General features: G+C 42.5%; 1 protein-coding gene across 1 annotated transcript in view; it reads left to right on the top strand.

The window, feature by feature from the left end:
* The window catches only part of FBXW8 (F-box and WD repeat domain containing 8), a 126,798-nt gene that overhangs the window by 79,904 nt on the left and 31,567 nt on the right, over window positions 1-15,327 (top strand). The window contains exons 6-7 of the mRNA XM_059138655.1: window positions 4,827-5,023; window positions 7,967-8,173. Coding sequence (XP_058994638.1) covers window positions 4,827-5,023; window positions 7,967-8,173 — 404 coding nt within the window. The remainder of the gene's footprint in view (window positions 1-4,826; window positions 5,024-7,966; window positions 8,174-15,327) is intronic.

The raw sequence follows: 15,327 nt of genomic DNA, 5'->3' as shown, positions 1-15,327 counted from the left end.
CTTAGCAACATGGCAGGCTTTATAGAACACATAAAAATAAAAGGTAAAACTGGTTGGCCTATCTCCAGCTTTTTTTTTTTTTTTTAATATTCTATTTACTTATTTGAGAGAGAGACCGTGAGAGAGACCAAGAGCGAGGAGGAGGTCAGAGGGAGAAGCAGACTCCCCGTGGAGCTGGGATCCCAATGCGGGACTCGATCCTGGGACTCCAGGGTCAGGTCCTGAGCTGAAGGCAGTTGCTTAACCAACTGAGCCACCCAGGTGCCCCTATCTCCAGCCTTTTGTGTGTTTTTTCTCCTTTCATCTGCACGATAGTCCTGTGCGTAGGTAGTGTTACCTTCAGTTTTAGAGATGAAGAGACAGGCGCACAGTTTCAAGTAACTTGCCCATGCCTTTGGCTAGCAAGTGGTAGAGCTGGATTTGAACTCAAATAAGCACAGACTGTGTTATTTCCATACAATCATTTCTCAGTGAATTTTGAAAAATTAGTGGGAATTGGAACCTCCAGCATGAGGCAGACAGTAATTGTTTTCTTGAGAGGAAATTATTTTCTTTGAGAGGAAAGAAGTGGGTAAGAATAAGGGGTACCTGGGTGGCTCAGTGCGTTAAGCCTCTGCCTTCGGCTCAGGTCATGATCTCAGGGTCCTGGGATTGAGCCCCACATCGGGCTCTCTGCTCAGCAGGGAGCCTGCTTCCCCCCCCTCCGCCTCTCTGCTTACTTGTGATCTCCCTCTCTCTAAAATAAATAAATTTTTTTAAAAATTTATTTAAATAAATAAATTAATTAATTTAAAAAATTTATCTAAAAAAAATGTGGGTAGGAATGATATAAAGAATTTTGGGGGGACGCCTGAGGGGCTCAGTTGGTTAAGCAGCTGCCTTCGGCTCAGGTCATGATCCCGGCGTCCTCGGATCGAGTCCCACATCGGGCTCCTTGCTCTGCGGGGAGCCTGCTTCTCCCTCTGACTCTGCCTGCCACTCTGTCTGCCTGTGCTCACTCTCGCTCTCTCTCTCTGACAAAATAAATAAATAAAATATTTAAAAAAAAAAAAAAAGAATTTTTTGGCAAGAAAAGAATAAATGGCACCCCAAATGCAGAAAAGTTTATAATTTTTTTAAAGATTTATTTATTTTAGAACATGAGAGGGATGAGGAGCAGAGAGAGAGGGAATCTTAAACAGACTCCCTACTGAGCATGGATTTCCCCCAACACAGGGCTCAGTCTCCCAAACCTGAGATCATGACCTGAACCGAAATCAAGTCAGACACTTAACTGACTGAGCCACCCAGGTGCCCTCAAAGTTTATATTTCTTTCTTTAAAAAAAAAAAAAAAAAAAAAAAAAGATTTTTATATATTTAAGGGAGAGACAGAGAGAGAACATAAGCCAGGGGAAAGGCAGAGGGAGAAGCAGACTCCCCACTGAGAAGGGAGCCCAGTGGCCTGACCCCAGGACCTCGGGATCCTGACTTGAGCCATAGGCAGATGCTTAACCATCTGAGCCACCCAGGTGTCCCAAAAGTTTGTATTTCTGATTGAAGAGTGTAAGTTCCTGCAAACGACTGGTGCTCAGGCTCAAGCGTATATCCCATAGTTGCTGTTCCCCCAAATCTGCATTTCTAAAAAGCCAGCAGTGGATGCTGCCTCTGCTGCTGCTGCTTTTGGCCTGGGGACCACACTTGGATGTCCCTACTCTAGACTATTTGAGGAAGGTGGAAACATGGCCAATGTGTATAAGAGGAGTTCATCTGGGTAGCAGCATTCGCTGCTACCCAGGGAGCTGGAGAGAAGGGTGTATAGGTAGAAATCAAGGTTTTTAACAAGTGTGGGATAGTCAGGCTCATGTTTTATAATGATGTGAAAGAAAGTACCCCTGTTCCCAGTGGCTGGAAGAGGGTTGTGTGTGGAAGGATGAAATACAAGAATCTTGTAGAGTGTAGGTTAATGGCTGTTTTCAGATCTGGCAAGCATCTAGAGCAGTGCCCTGTCTATAACATGCTCAATAATTGTTTGCACGATGTCTCACACCTGTTAGAATGGCTGTCATCAAAGACCAGTGATGACAAATGCTGGCGAGAATGTGGGGAGAAAGGATCCCTAATGCACAGCTGGTGGGAATGGAAATTGGTGCAGCCACTGTGGAAAACAACATGAAAGTTCCTCAGAAAAATGTAGAACTACCAGATGAGCCAACAATTCCACTTCTGGGTATTTATCCAAAGGAAATGAAATCACTATACCGAAGAGCTTTCTATACCCCCATGTTCCCTGCAGCATTATGCACAATAGCAGAGACATGGGAGTAACCTAAATGTCTTTTGACAGATGGATAAAGGAAATTTGGTATTCAGATACAATGGAATACTACTCAGCCCCAAAAAGAAGGAAATCCTGCTATTTGCAACAATAGGGGTGAGCCCTGAGGGCATTATGCTAAGTGAAATAAGTCAGAGGAAAAACAAATACTGTATCATCTCACTCCTGTAGAATCTAAACAAACAAACAAAAAAACAAACTCAGCACAGATTTGTGATTCTTGGGGTGGAGGTAGGGGAAATGGGTGAAGGTGGCCAAAAGGTGTACAAACTCCCAACTGTAAGGTAAGTAAGCTCTGGGGATCTAATATACAACATGGTGACTATCATGAATACTGTATTGTATATTTGAAAGTTGCTGAGAGAAGATCTTTGTATTTTTTATTTTTTTTAAGATTTTATTTATTTGACAGAGAGAAAGCACAAGCAGGCAGAGCAGCAGGCAGAGGGAGAAGCAGGCAGTCGCTTAACCGACTAAGCCACTCAGGCACCCCCTTAGAGTAGATGTTAATAGTTCTAATAAGGAAAGAGAAATTTGTTAACTATGCAAGGTGATGGGTGGTAACTAAACTTTGATCATTTCACAATAAATGCATGTATCAAATCATGTTGCTAACTTAAACTGATACAATGTTGTATGTCAGCTGTATCAATAAAACTGGGGCGTAATTGTTGCATGAATGGACAGTTAGAATGAAGACTTCTGTATGTTAGGGGCGCCTGCGTGGCTCAGTCAGTTCAGTGTCCGCCTTCAGCTCAGGTCATGATCCCAGGTTTCTGGGATTGAGCCCCTCATTGGGCTCCCTGCTCTGTGGGGAGACTGCTTCTGCCTCTCCTTCTGCCTGCCACTGCCTGCCACAAGCACTGCTTGTGCTCTCTCTTTCAAATAAATAAAAATAAATAAAATCTTAAAAAAAATTTTTCCCGTATGTTAGAAATATTTAAGGGGAACCTGGGTTGCTCAGTTGGTTAGGTGTCTGACTCTTGATTTCAGCTTAGGTCATAATCTCAGGGTCCTGAAATCCAGCCCCATGTGGGGCTCTGCACTCCACAGGCAGTCTGATTGAGATCCTCTCACTCTCCCCGTGCTTGCGTGCTCACGCTCTCTCTCCTCTCTAAAATAAGTAAAATCTTAAAAAAAAAAAAAAAAAATTCAGCAATTGATATATATCCTCCCATTCTTTTTTTAAGTCTTTCTCATAAAAACATTTTCTAAAATTTTTATTTTTGGTCAAAATAATTTTGGGAAAAATCTTCAGAATATACAAATGATATACAGTAAAATGCCCTCCTGTTCTTATCTCTTCTCCTTGGTTTCTTTCCTTCAAGGTCAGTCATTAATAAAGTTTCTTGTGTATCCTTCCATACACAGGGATAGTCCTCGTAAGTGTGTGTGTGTGTAAATTTTTAAAACACAAAAGTAGTATAGCATACTCTACCACTATTCTGTCCTTTACTCTTTCTTGTTTAGTAATACATTTTGTTGATCATTTCATATAGCTTATATATAAGGTTGACGTAGTCTTGTTTAACTGGTCATTTTATTTAAATGTCAAACTGTGGTGGGCATTTAGATAGCTTCCAATCTGTTGGCATAATTAAAAACATTAAAGTGACCGTTCATATACATTGTAATTTGGTAAATATTATCAAATTGCCTTTATAGAGTTGGGTGAATTAGTTTACATCCCCAGCAACAGTTTAAGATAGAGCCTATTTCCGCACATCCGCAACAATAAAATGTTTATGAAGTTGTCCATTTGTCAATTTGATGAAAATAATACTCTGTGATCATTTTCATTTGTACTTTTTGTAATCGTGAGTGAAATTTTGTATTTTTCTTATGTTTATATATCAGTTGGATTTCTTTTTTCTGTGACCAGGATGTTCATGTCCTTTGCTCACTTCCTAATTACTTTTTTTTTTCTTACTGAATCTTAGAAGTTGTTATTAAGGAAATTGACCCTTTGTTATATGTGATGCACATTTGGGGCACCTGGGTGGCTCAGTTATTAGGTGTCTGCCTTTGGCTCAGGTCATGATCCCAGGGTTCTGGGATCAAACCCCACATTGAGCTCCCTGCTTGGTAGGAGGCCTGCTTCTCCCTCTCCCACATGCTCTGCTTGGATTCCCTCTCTCGCTCTGTCAAATACATAAATAAAATCTTCTTTTAAAAATGTGATGCAAACTTATCATTTACCTTTTAGTTTTCTTTATAGTGAACAATTGTTTTTTTGTTTTGTTTTTTAAAGATTTTGTTCATCTCTTTGACAGAGATCACAAGCAGGTAGAGAGAGGAAGGGAAGCAGGCTTTCCGCTGAGTAGGGAAGCAGAGAGCCCGATGAGGGCCTATCCCAGGATCCCAGGATCAAGACCCGGTCAAAGGCAGAGGCTTTAACCCACTAAGCCACCCAGGCACCCATGAACAATTGTTTTTAAAATTGTGCGTTTTAAGTGAATTTACAATTATTACCTGTGTTTTATTTGTTTGTTTGTTTGTTTTCCTACATAGGATTTCTTAATATTTGGGATCTAAGGACTGGAAAGTATCCTGTCCATCGTTTTGAGCATGACGCAAGAATACAAGCACTCGCTCTTAGCCAGGACGACGTGACTGTGGCCACGGCTTCTGCTTTTGACGTTGTGATGTTACGCCCCAGTGAGGAGGGGTATTGGCAAATCACTGCCGAATTTGAAGTTCAGAAACTGGTAAGCTTTTTGGTCTGATCACTGTATCCTCCGTTGTTGAAATCTCCAGGTCTAGTACAGACAGATAGTAATGATGTCGGCAACTCCCATCCACTCGGGGCTTCGTGGACACCTTCCATTTCTAAATCTTGGCAACCTTACAAAATAGCTAGTATCTCTCCCCCATTTACCAGAAAGCCAGGAGAGGCTTGGAGTAGTAAACCAACTTGCCCCATAACTCAGCCCCATATCTCAGCGCTAAGAAGCTGTGCTGCAAACCTCAGGGCTGACTTCAAGACTAGTGTTTCTGGTTACTGGGGTCTCTGGCTTCCTTCTCGTTCATAGGACATTCACCCCTGGAAATCTGAGCCTGGTTTCTAGCCTATTATATAAGTGAAAATGAATTCAGTCGTATCCTGCCAATCCATATGGGAAGGAAGGTTTCCATCCTGCACTTTCTTCACCTAGGATTTTCTCACCTGCAATTAAGAGTAGCACCTGAGTGAAAATAAATATAAGTCCGCGTTAATTGGGTAGCTGTGTTCCAGGATGTCATGCGTGAAGCTCGGCCAGCCTGAAGAGTTCTTTCACATAGAGCCTGTTTCTGAGACCATTTGTATGTGAGCCTCCGTGGTTATATGGTGGGAGATGATTTTGTGGTAAGAAGGAAGAGCTGAAATCTGTGCTAAATTTGGATTTAATTTAACCTTGATTTTAGCACTAGTGGGAGAGCAAACAGAAAAGCCAATTTTGAATAATGAATTTGTGGTCTGACCTGGAACAGATCCTGTTCTCCCTTTTCCCCCCTGGTAGAGCTCTTGTTAGGCTTGAGTAACTCCAAAGCCCTTGGCCTCTCCACATCCCCTCCGTAAGCTTCTTGTCCCTCTAGTGAGCAATTTCTGCAGTTCCAGTGGTGGTTCCCTGAAACTGCCTGTTGCTCCTCTTGGAGTTTTATTAGAGAAATGTAGAAGTACCATCTCTTTGTTCTCGAAACTACCATAGTGTTTATCATTTGGTCTCTGCCTAAAGAATATTCTAGATGAGCAATAATTATATGAATTCGACAATTACTTAAGATTTGAGTTCCTCTGTAAAGTGTAAATCCTGCCTTGGCAATAAGGTGGCAGCCTGGCATAGACTGGAAGCTTTTTAAAGTAGTTTACAGCTCCTGGCAAATGGCACAGCCACAGTCGATCTGAGCTTCTTGGTCTGTCAAAAATCCAACAGTAAAGTGAAATTAAATGGCTAGACTGAGGATGTTGATTTTTGGAAAATAAGAAATGAGTTTTAGAATAGGGGAGAGAGGAAGGAGGCAACCGCTGCTGGAGGCATGTGTTATTATGCTTTTTGTGTGTTCTTTCTCATCCTGGACCGAGGGGTTGCCACAGAATGTGCTGTCACTGAAAAAGGCACCTCCTGGCCTGTGAAAGCTGGGCCATTTTTGTCTTTCCCAGATAGGCTCCCTGAATCACAATGGCAGCGTTCCCCGATTGGTGCTACTGGCCGAGAATGTCTGTCCTTTGTCATGAGTTCTTGGCTGGGGACATGGGGCCTGCCACTCACACCCTAGGGCCAGAGGATTAGCAGAATCACCCGGATGTTTACTCTCTCTCAAGCTCCTCTGGACAGTCCCCGGGATGCAGGCTTTTGAACTCCTTTGGCTTATTGTCAGGGCAGTGCTGTCCCTTTCCACAGTGGTTTTCATAATTACACAGCATGGCACACCTTCTGCTTTTGTACTCTCCCATTTTACTCAAGGTGAAAACCTGGTGTAAACTGTGCTCTGGAGACATGTGCCATTCAGGGACATAGAAAAGCAAATTATTCCTGAAGGGAGCACCTCATGCCCGTGCAGATTAGAGAAAGTGGTTGCAATAAATAATGCAGTCAGGAGTAGTAAAGGGGTCTTTCTACCCTCAATGACTTTGAAGCCAGCAGAGGACAGATACCTCAGGTACTTTTAGCCTTTTAGCAACACAGTTTTGGTATTTGCACAAATGTTAAAATGTGAATGGTGCTAATTTAGAACTGAGTGGATTTTTTTCAGTTTCTTGTAAAAAAAAAAAAAAACACTTTATTTTTTGAATAGTTATTATACCCTCATGGTTCAGAATTTAAAAGATAGAGTAAGGTTTACAGAGAGAAATCTCTCTTCCACCCCATCAAAGAACTCTGTTCCCTTTTTGAAAGTAGCCAATATTATCAGATTTATATTTGCATAAGTCACATACGTGCTATGGTCCCTCTGGCCATCCTTCACTGTGAATGCTGTTACCTTGCTTCCTTGCTTTCCCCCCCACCAAATGTATCTTGGAGATGATTCCATTTATATCAGTGTATAAAGGATGCTTCATGCTTTTTTTTTTCTGTGGCTGCATAGTATTCCAATGCATAGATGTATTGTTAATTAGTCCCTTGGTAAGGCATGTTTAGGTTTTTCCAATTTTTAGCTAAGACAACATAGTAAATAACCTTGTACACAATTGTTTTGCCTGCATGTGAGTTTACTTGTAAGTAAATCCATAGGGCTGACTTGCTGGTTCTGAGCAAATGTGCATTTGACATTGTGATAAGTATTGCCAGATGTCCCTCTAGAGAGGTTGGAACAGATTATATCCCACCAACCGTAAGTGGGATCTGCAAGTATGGTTGTCCCCCTCCATTTCCAGATCAGTGTCCTATCAGGCTAATTGATCTTTGCTGATATGACTGGTGAAAATGGTATCTTGGCGAATTACTTCATATTTCTCTTATCAGAAATGTATCTTTTTTTTTTTTAAGAGCAACTTTTTATTAGTGTAAGAATTATGTTCTCATTTCCTGTGACCTTGTGAGCCTTTGCCCATCTTTTTCAGTCAGGTTGCTGGTCTTATTGACATAGAGGAGGAATTGTATATTTTTGACCAAGTCAGGATGAACCATGGGTGAGACCTGATGGACTCCATAACTCCTATCCTTTCACAGGTTGACTACCTTGAAATAGTTCCAGATACTGAAAGGTACCCTGTGGCAGTGGCCACGGCTGGAGATCTGGTGTACCTGCTAAAAGCTGAAGACTCTGCCAGAACCCTCCATTATGTCTACGGCCAGCCCGTCACGTGTCTGGATGTCTCCGCCAACCAGGCTGCTTTCGGTGTGAAGAGTCTAGGATGGGTATACGAAGGAAACAAGGTACAAAAATATTAAGATGTACGAGGAACAAAAAAGAACATCGGTTTTTATTTTTTTGAAGACAAAAAATTAAAGCTGTCTGATAAATTTTTAAGATCTATTCAGGCAATATATTTCAGCATGGTAAAAAAATAAGAAACTTCAAGCACTTCTGAAGGCTGTAAAATGAAAGTAATGGTTTCCTTTCTCGTTCCTTCCCTCAACCCCACTCCACAGAAGAAACTATTAAACAGTTTCTAGTTATCCATCTAGAGGAATTTCATGCATTTATAGGGACATTTATACACCAAAAAATGAGATCATAGTATACATACTGTCCTGTACTCAACATTTTCATTCAGTAATATACCTTGGAGAGCGTTCTTTGTCAGCACATACTATGTTCCTTCTCACTAGGGTTGCAGCGTATGCTTATGGCCCATGTCTGTTTATCCAAGCCCCGCTCACGGATGCGCAGTCGGGTAGTGGCTGCTACAGACCACACTACGATGTGTACTGCAGCTTCTGAAAGTCTTGTGTGGTAGATCTCTAGGATAAATTCCTAGCAGTTACATTGCTTGGCCAGAGGGTGTGTGCCTTAAGATGATGATGGACTTTGCCAAATTGCCCTCTAAAAGGGTTGCAGCAAAATCTCTCACCTGTAGTGCATAAAAATGCCTTCTGATAATCTTTGAGTCAAAATTAAGGAGAGAGGTGTTTTAATTGACTAAATTTTACCATTACCTAGCATTTTACTATCCTGACTATAGGCCAAGTATTTGGTCTTAAAGCTGATTTCTCTCTCTCCCCTGGAATCAGGGGAGAAAGGGATCAAGTTCTGTTTTGTATTGTTTTGTTTTGTTTTTCTCCAATTTGCCTGCTCTTGACCCTGCTGGCAGTGGGTGCAGTCCTTGGGAAGGAACTTCCCTGAGCCAGCCGCTCCTCTGATGACATAGCTTCTCCTTCAGGAAGGAGGCCGTCTTCCACGGAGCAGCGTTATGACCCGGAGAAAAGCCAGGCTCTGGATGCACACAGCCGAATTTCAGTTCCACTTCTGTAGTAACCTGCTGTCCTGTGGGACCTTAACCCTTTTAGGCCTCAGTTTTCTCATTGGTAAAGGGCATTCTGAATAGTAGCTACTTCATGAAATGGTAGGGTTTGATGAAAATCTGTGTGTAAAGCTTTAAGCATAGTGCCTGGCCTGTGAGCATGACCATCATGGTGCTTCCTGTTTGTTTCCTCCACTCATAGTTTATGTCTGGCCTCCGGTTGTGATTTTTAGATCTTGTTTCCCCTGTGTATAGTCCCCTCTAAGATCAAATCTCGTTCATCAAGGTGTCCACTAGTTTTGCGACTTAGTAAATGTGCAAAGAATTGAAGCATCCGGATTTCAGTGAGCTATTCTTAGTTCAGGAGGACACATAAAGCAGTCAAAGATACATGTGGCTTTTTGCAACCTCACTGTGACAACGGACTCCCTTTGTGCTCTAGTTGGCCTGTTTTGTGGGAGCACATTGAGCACAGCTTAGCTGGAAAGATAGATTGAGGATGATTTAACTCGTGTTGTGCGTTCCTGGGAGGTGGGGGAGGGGAGAGCAGTTGATTTCCTTTCTTGCTTTGAAAAAACCTTTTCTGGTCCCCGGTGAGCTCATTTATTGAGAGAAGAGAGACTATTTGCCTTCTAAGTTTTCATCTATCATACTTTCAAGTTTGGTTATCTCCTTTATGTCTGAGGTTCTCAGTGTAGTGAGGTGACAGTTTTATTTAGCACTAGCCTTGCTTAAATTTGTCCTATTTTAATAAATTTTTCATAGTCAGGTCCTCTTTGACTTACCTGTGTGGATGTATTTGAGAAACCAGTAAAGGGATATTTCAGCACAAAATTAGAGTGGGTGTATCCTTTGGATATTGATGGAAAGAAGTGCTGTTTTGGATATCTCGGGTTTTTCAACCCCATTAAAAGCACTAATTAGGGAGACCTGCATGGCTCAGTCGGTTGAAAATCTGCCTTCAGCTCGGGTCATCATCCCAGGATCCTGGTATCAAGCCCCACATCAGGCTTCCTGCTCAGCGAGGGCCTGCTACTCCCTCTCTTCCCTGCTGATGCTCTTTCTCTTTCTCTCTCTCTGGCTATCTCTGTCACTATCTCTGTCTTTCTCTTTAATTAAAAAAAAAATCTAGAAAAATAAAAGCACTAATTATTGGAATCAGCTGATTAACCCACTGATTTTATGAAAATTTACTTTTAAAAGTTGTCCCTCAAGTCATTACCTGGTATTTTTCATTGGTGTTTTAAAATGAAGAATGGAGATTAATTTACTACAAGAATGTGTCTCAGCATCTCTTTGAATCTGATAGTACCATTAGTCATCCAAATATTATGTGAGTGCAGCTCCAAACCCTCCAACACTTCTGTGGGTGGATGGCTAGTGGTTGTTAGTAGGGCCGTTGTAACTTTGCATTGAGACGTTTCTCCAGCATGAACGCCACCCACTGGAGCGTGAGGGAGGCCACGCTATATCTGGGAAATGTTCTCCAGTTTTGAGGAGGCAGCATTGTCCATCTGATTGTGTTCAATGAATTCTCTGCTTGTTTGAGAAAAACCTGCATTTTTAGGAAACTAATTGTCCTGTAACATTTCTGGGTGAACTAAGCCATGTCATGGGTGGCTCTATAAGATTTTAGTATCCTCCTGCTATCCTATAATATCATAATCCCCAAACAGTCTTATGTGCGGTGCTCAGTGTCACTGTGCTTACACTGTGAATACCATGTTTGGGCTCTATTTGCTTTGGCCCGGAAGCATGTGGCCCAGCACATTTTATTAGGATGGTGTGAGACTATTAGCAGGAGAGTTTGCCTGCGGCTAAATGCACATGGGGGTTTGTGTCTGTGCCTCTGGCCTGTGTATTTAGGATTCAGATGAAGGCTTTATGAGAACAGAGAGTTTGGTTTATCTTTGTTTGTACTGATACAGAACTGGGGTTTAGCTATAATCCGTTATTGATTAACTATGATCAAAGCAGATAGTGAAGTCCAAATGTTGATACAGAATTTGAATCAGCGACCAGAATTTCCCTAACCTGTAGAAGTGCCCCAGCAGTGTTATTTGTGTTCAGTTGGAGAATATCCTTGCACCATGTGATAATCACATTAGCATTTTATAGGAACCACAGCTATCTGAGCATCAAGTAATAATGTTTTCGGATCCATCCGTTCATACATCTAGCCAGCCGGATGCGTGCTGGGCGTGGAGAGTTACAGAACACCAGTTGTGTTCCTGGCATTGGCACGTTACAACAGCATTCTGCACAGGCTTCAGCGAATTGGCACTTTTAGAACCTAGCCTGTTCATACACATAGTCTCCTAAGGAAATGAAACCAAGGAACATCACACAAATGTATCTAATCTCAGGGCACATGGGTGGCTCAGTTGGTTAAGCAAGTTAAACAACTCTTGTTTTCCACTCAGGTCATGAAATCAGGGTGGTAAGATCAAGCCCCAAGTCAGGCTCCGTGCTGGGCATGGAGCCTACTTATGATTCTCTCTCTCCCTGCTCCTTTGTCCCTCCCCTGCCTGATGCGTGGACACATGCTTTCTCTCTCTCCCTCTCTCTCAAAAAAGTAAGGTATTTAGTCTTAAGAAAAGGCTTGTAAATATAGCCGGTGGTTCAGCTGTTTCCAGCTCAGGTAGGAAGGATCAGAAAGAAAGCTCTGGTCCCTCTTGGTCTGCCTGTGTGCAGGGATCTCCAGGCTTACAGGCTCTAGAGTTTTGATATTGCCTTCTTGGGCTCTTTACTTCAGTGGCATACATGACCTGAAAGATGGCCGTTGCTGAGTGGCATGTGATGGTGAGGGAAAACAAGTGTAGTTGCAATTACTCCGGCCTCCGTTGTGCTGCAGTGTGGAAATCAGTGTCAACTCTGTTGCTCACCCTCTAAAGTGTGTTTTTATGTCTCACATTTCCTGAACCTGTCAAAAACACTTCATCCATGAAAATGGTATTTATGATACCATATTATCTTTATTAATTCCTTTGCTGCTTGAATTAAATTTTTGCTCTCAGAGGTAGAGGGGTAAAAGATTCAATTGCCTCATTTAAGAGCATTACGTTGACGATGAGTCTCATGCCTCATAAAGGAAAGAGAGAGACCCACTTAGGGCTCTTAGCATCATTCTATGTATTGGGACATATTTCCTAATTTAGTTCTGAAGTACTTGGCATTCGATGGCAGATTGTATTAAGCAGCACGCGGCATGCATCCTAATCAGGGAGATGTGAGTGAAGTAATCCAGAAGGCTGGAACGTGTTTGACAAGGACGCTTGCTTGGCGCTGCTGCCTCAGCTTACATCACGCTGGAAAAGAATTGCTAACGTCTCCTGTGATAATCATTCCCTCTACATGAACGTGAAAGGACTCTGGATTGGTGGCTTGCGCTTGTCACGAGTTGAAATATCAGTCAGAGAGAGCCTTTGGAATCAGAAACTCAGCACCTGTGCGTTTGCCCCCCCCCCCCCCGCCCATATCTACACTAGAATATGAAACCCATCTTTTGCTCAAGTTCTATTCCAGAGAACAAAAACTTGGTATTTTACAAACAGGATGACTAATTTAAATTGAAATTTCCCAAAGTAGAAGGCTAATTTCCTTTTCACTTTCATCTTAAAACCTTTAAAATTTTTTGTATATACTTTGTTATTGGAGAAATTTAGGGAAGTAGCTCTTGGAGACCAGTTTTCTTGGGTTACCGAGTCATGTGGACTACCAAAAAGATCCATTTTTATTATTGAGGTTGCTGCCATTGTTAGTGACTCCTTATTGAACACATGCTATATGCAGGATTTTTTTTTTTTAAGGTTTATTTATGAGAGAGAGAGAGAGAGCACGCAAGCGCATGTTACAGGAAGGGCAGAAGGAGAGGGAGAGAATCTCAAGCAGACTCCCTGCTGAGTGTGGAACCTGATGCAGAGCCTAATCTCCTGACCCTGAGATCATGACCTGAGCCAAAACCAAGAGTTGGACACGTAACTGACTGAGCCCTCCTCCACCCCCCAGACACCCCCATGTGCTAGATTTCTGATTGTAACTGAAAACCAAGATGAACCAAACATGACCTCTGCGTAGGGCTTACGATCTTGTGGGCCTTACCAGCAACTTAGCAATACAGAAGTGGTTTTCTCCCCATCAAGAGGAACCGGAGGCCATTTTACTGAAGTCACTGAATTTCAGAGCGGTGAAAAATTATACAGATAAATAGATGAGGATGGAACATCCAAATGCGTTTCATATACGTTTTAGCACTGAAATGGTATCAGGAGGCGAGAAAACCGTTCTGTATTGTTAATGGATAATAATAAATTCTCACGTGTTGTGGAAACCCTGAAGCACCCCCATGGTTCTAGGGTTTCTCAGGACAGAGCATGGAACCTCTAACTGCAGAGACCTTTCGCCACCAACTCTGATGTGCCCTGTGATCACAGTGCGTGACTCTGCAAGAAGCATTTCTTAGAATACTGCTGCTGCTTGTGGAAGCTAAGAGGCCTTTAGGGTCTCAGTGGTCCTGGACCACTCCTGAGAGGGAGCAACGAAGTCAGAGGAAGGGAATAGAGGGGAAAGTATTTTCAGCTCCAGTCAAGTAGTGGGATAATTGCTGGGGACTCAGCAAGGTTCTGGAGTCTGATAAACCTTAGGTGGGCTACTGGCATGCTTCAGGCTCCCCATTTGGGAAGGGAAAAGACCTGGGAAAGGCAGATAATGTGCTTTGCACGGGCCTGGTGCTCAGCACTTGTCAGGTTCCTCTTTCACCTCCCCACCCCCTAGCTTTAGGTCAGGTTGGAGCTCATCAGGAAAGCCTGGGCAGGAGGCAAGCCCAGGCCTGAAGGGGAGGAAGTATGGGGGAGCAGTATTGGGGTGGTGCAGGCCACCTGGAACACAGGGACTAGCAGGGGCAGGGCTAAAGCCATGCTGGTAGTGATAGCGGTCTGTGGTGCTTCACGAGATTCATTTTCCCAAGAACTGTTTTGAAAGAATATGTTTAGAATAGATAAGGGATGGATCAATTTAGCTTCTTACAGAACTAATGGAATAAGTTAATGTGAATGCTGAGTCACTTTGTGTCAAAGCCTCTGACACGTGAAGCCTTATTGGAGAGGGCTGGCACTGTGTCTTAAACATTTATTGTCCTCACTTACATTTGCATGATTTTGTACACCAATGACATTTGTGTCATTTTCTAATTGTTAAAAACCTGGACCAGTATTCTTTTTTTTTTTTAAGATTTTATTTATTTATTTGACAGAGATCACAAGGAGGCAGAGAGGCAGTCAGAGAGAGTAAGAGGAGGAAGCAGGCTTCCCGCTGAGCAGAGAGCCCTGTGGGGCGGCGGGGGGGGGGGGGGGCGCTCAATCCCAGGACCCTGAGATCATGACCTGAGCTGAAAGCAGAGGCTTAACCCACTGAGCTACCCAGGTGCCCTGTGGACCAGTATTCCTGAAACTCTGAGCAAAATTACAAGATGATTACATTGAAGTATATGGTGATCATTGCTTTTCTTCTCTTTTGCCTCTTGAATTAGCTTAGAATTTTATTTAGGGCCTATTTTTTTTTCTCTCTTTTTTAATCAAAGTATAGCTGACATATAATGTTATATTTGTTTCAGGTGTATAACCTAGTGATTTGACTGTTCTATACATTGTTCTGTGCCCACCACAGTAAATGTAGTCCCCATCTGTCACTATACAATGTTATTACACTATTACTATATTCCCTGTGCTGCACTTTTCATTCCCATGACTTATTTGTAACTGTAAGTTTGTATCTCTTAATCTCCTTCACCTGTCTGAGAGGATCTACAGATGGCCTGTTAATAGGGCCCAATTTTTCTAATGGTGTTCTTGGTGATTTATGTGAAATTTTCATCCTGGTTTACCATTCCACACCCATGGAAGAATCTGAACTTGGAGGTGACCTTTGTGTTTGTTTCACCTCACAAATAGGTATGGCTTTGGCTTCTTTGTGACAGATGAGTCTTGGAGTCAATAGGGCCCAAGCAGCAACTAGGTTTTGTTAGGGTTAAAAATAAGCTTGTTTTTCAGTTGATAAAGATCAAGGGACGCCAGGAGGGGGCTATGGGAAAGATTTGTCTTTACTCTAGAACTAAAAACAGTAACACTG

The sequence above is a fragment of the Mustela lutreola genome, chromosome 11 (assembly GCF_030435805.1).
Source record: "Mustela lutreola isolate mMusLut2 chromosome 11, mMusLut2.pri, whole genome shotgun sequence".
NCBI classification, from domain to species: domain Eukaryota; kingdom Metazoa; phylum Chordata; class Mammalia; order Carnivora; family Mustelidae; genus Mustela; species Mustela lutreola.
The sequence above is the reverse complement of the archived record's forward strand: the minus strand, read 5'-3'. Positions and strand labels throughout refer to the sequence as shown.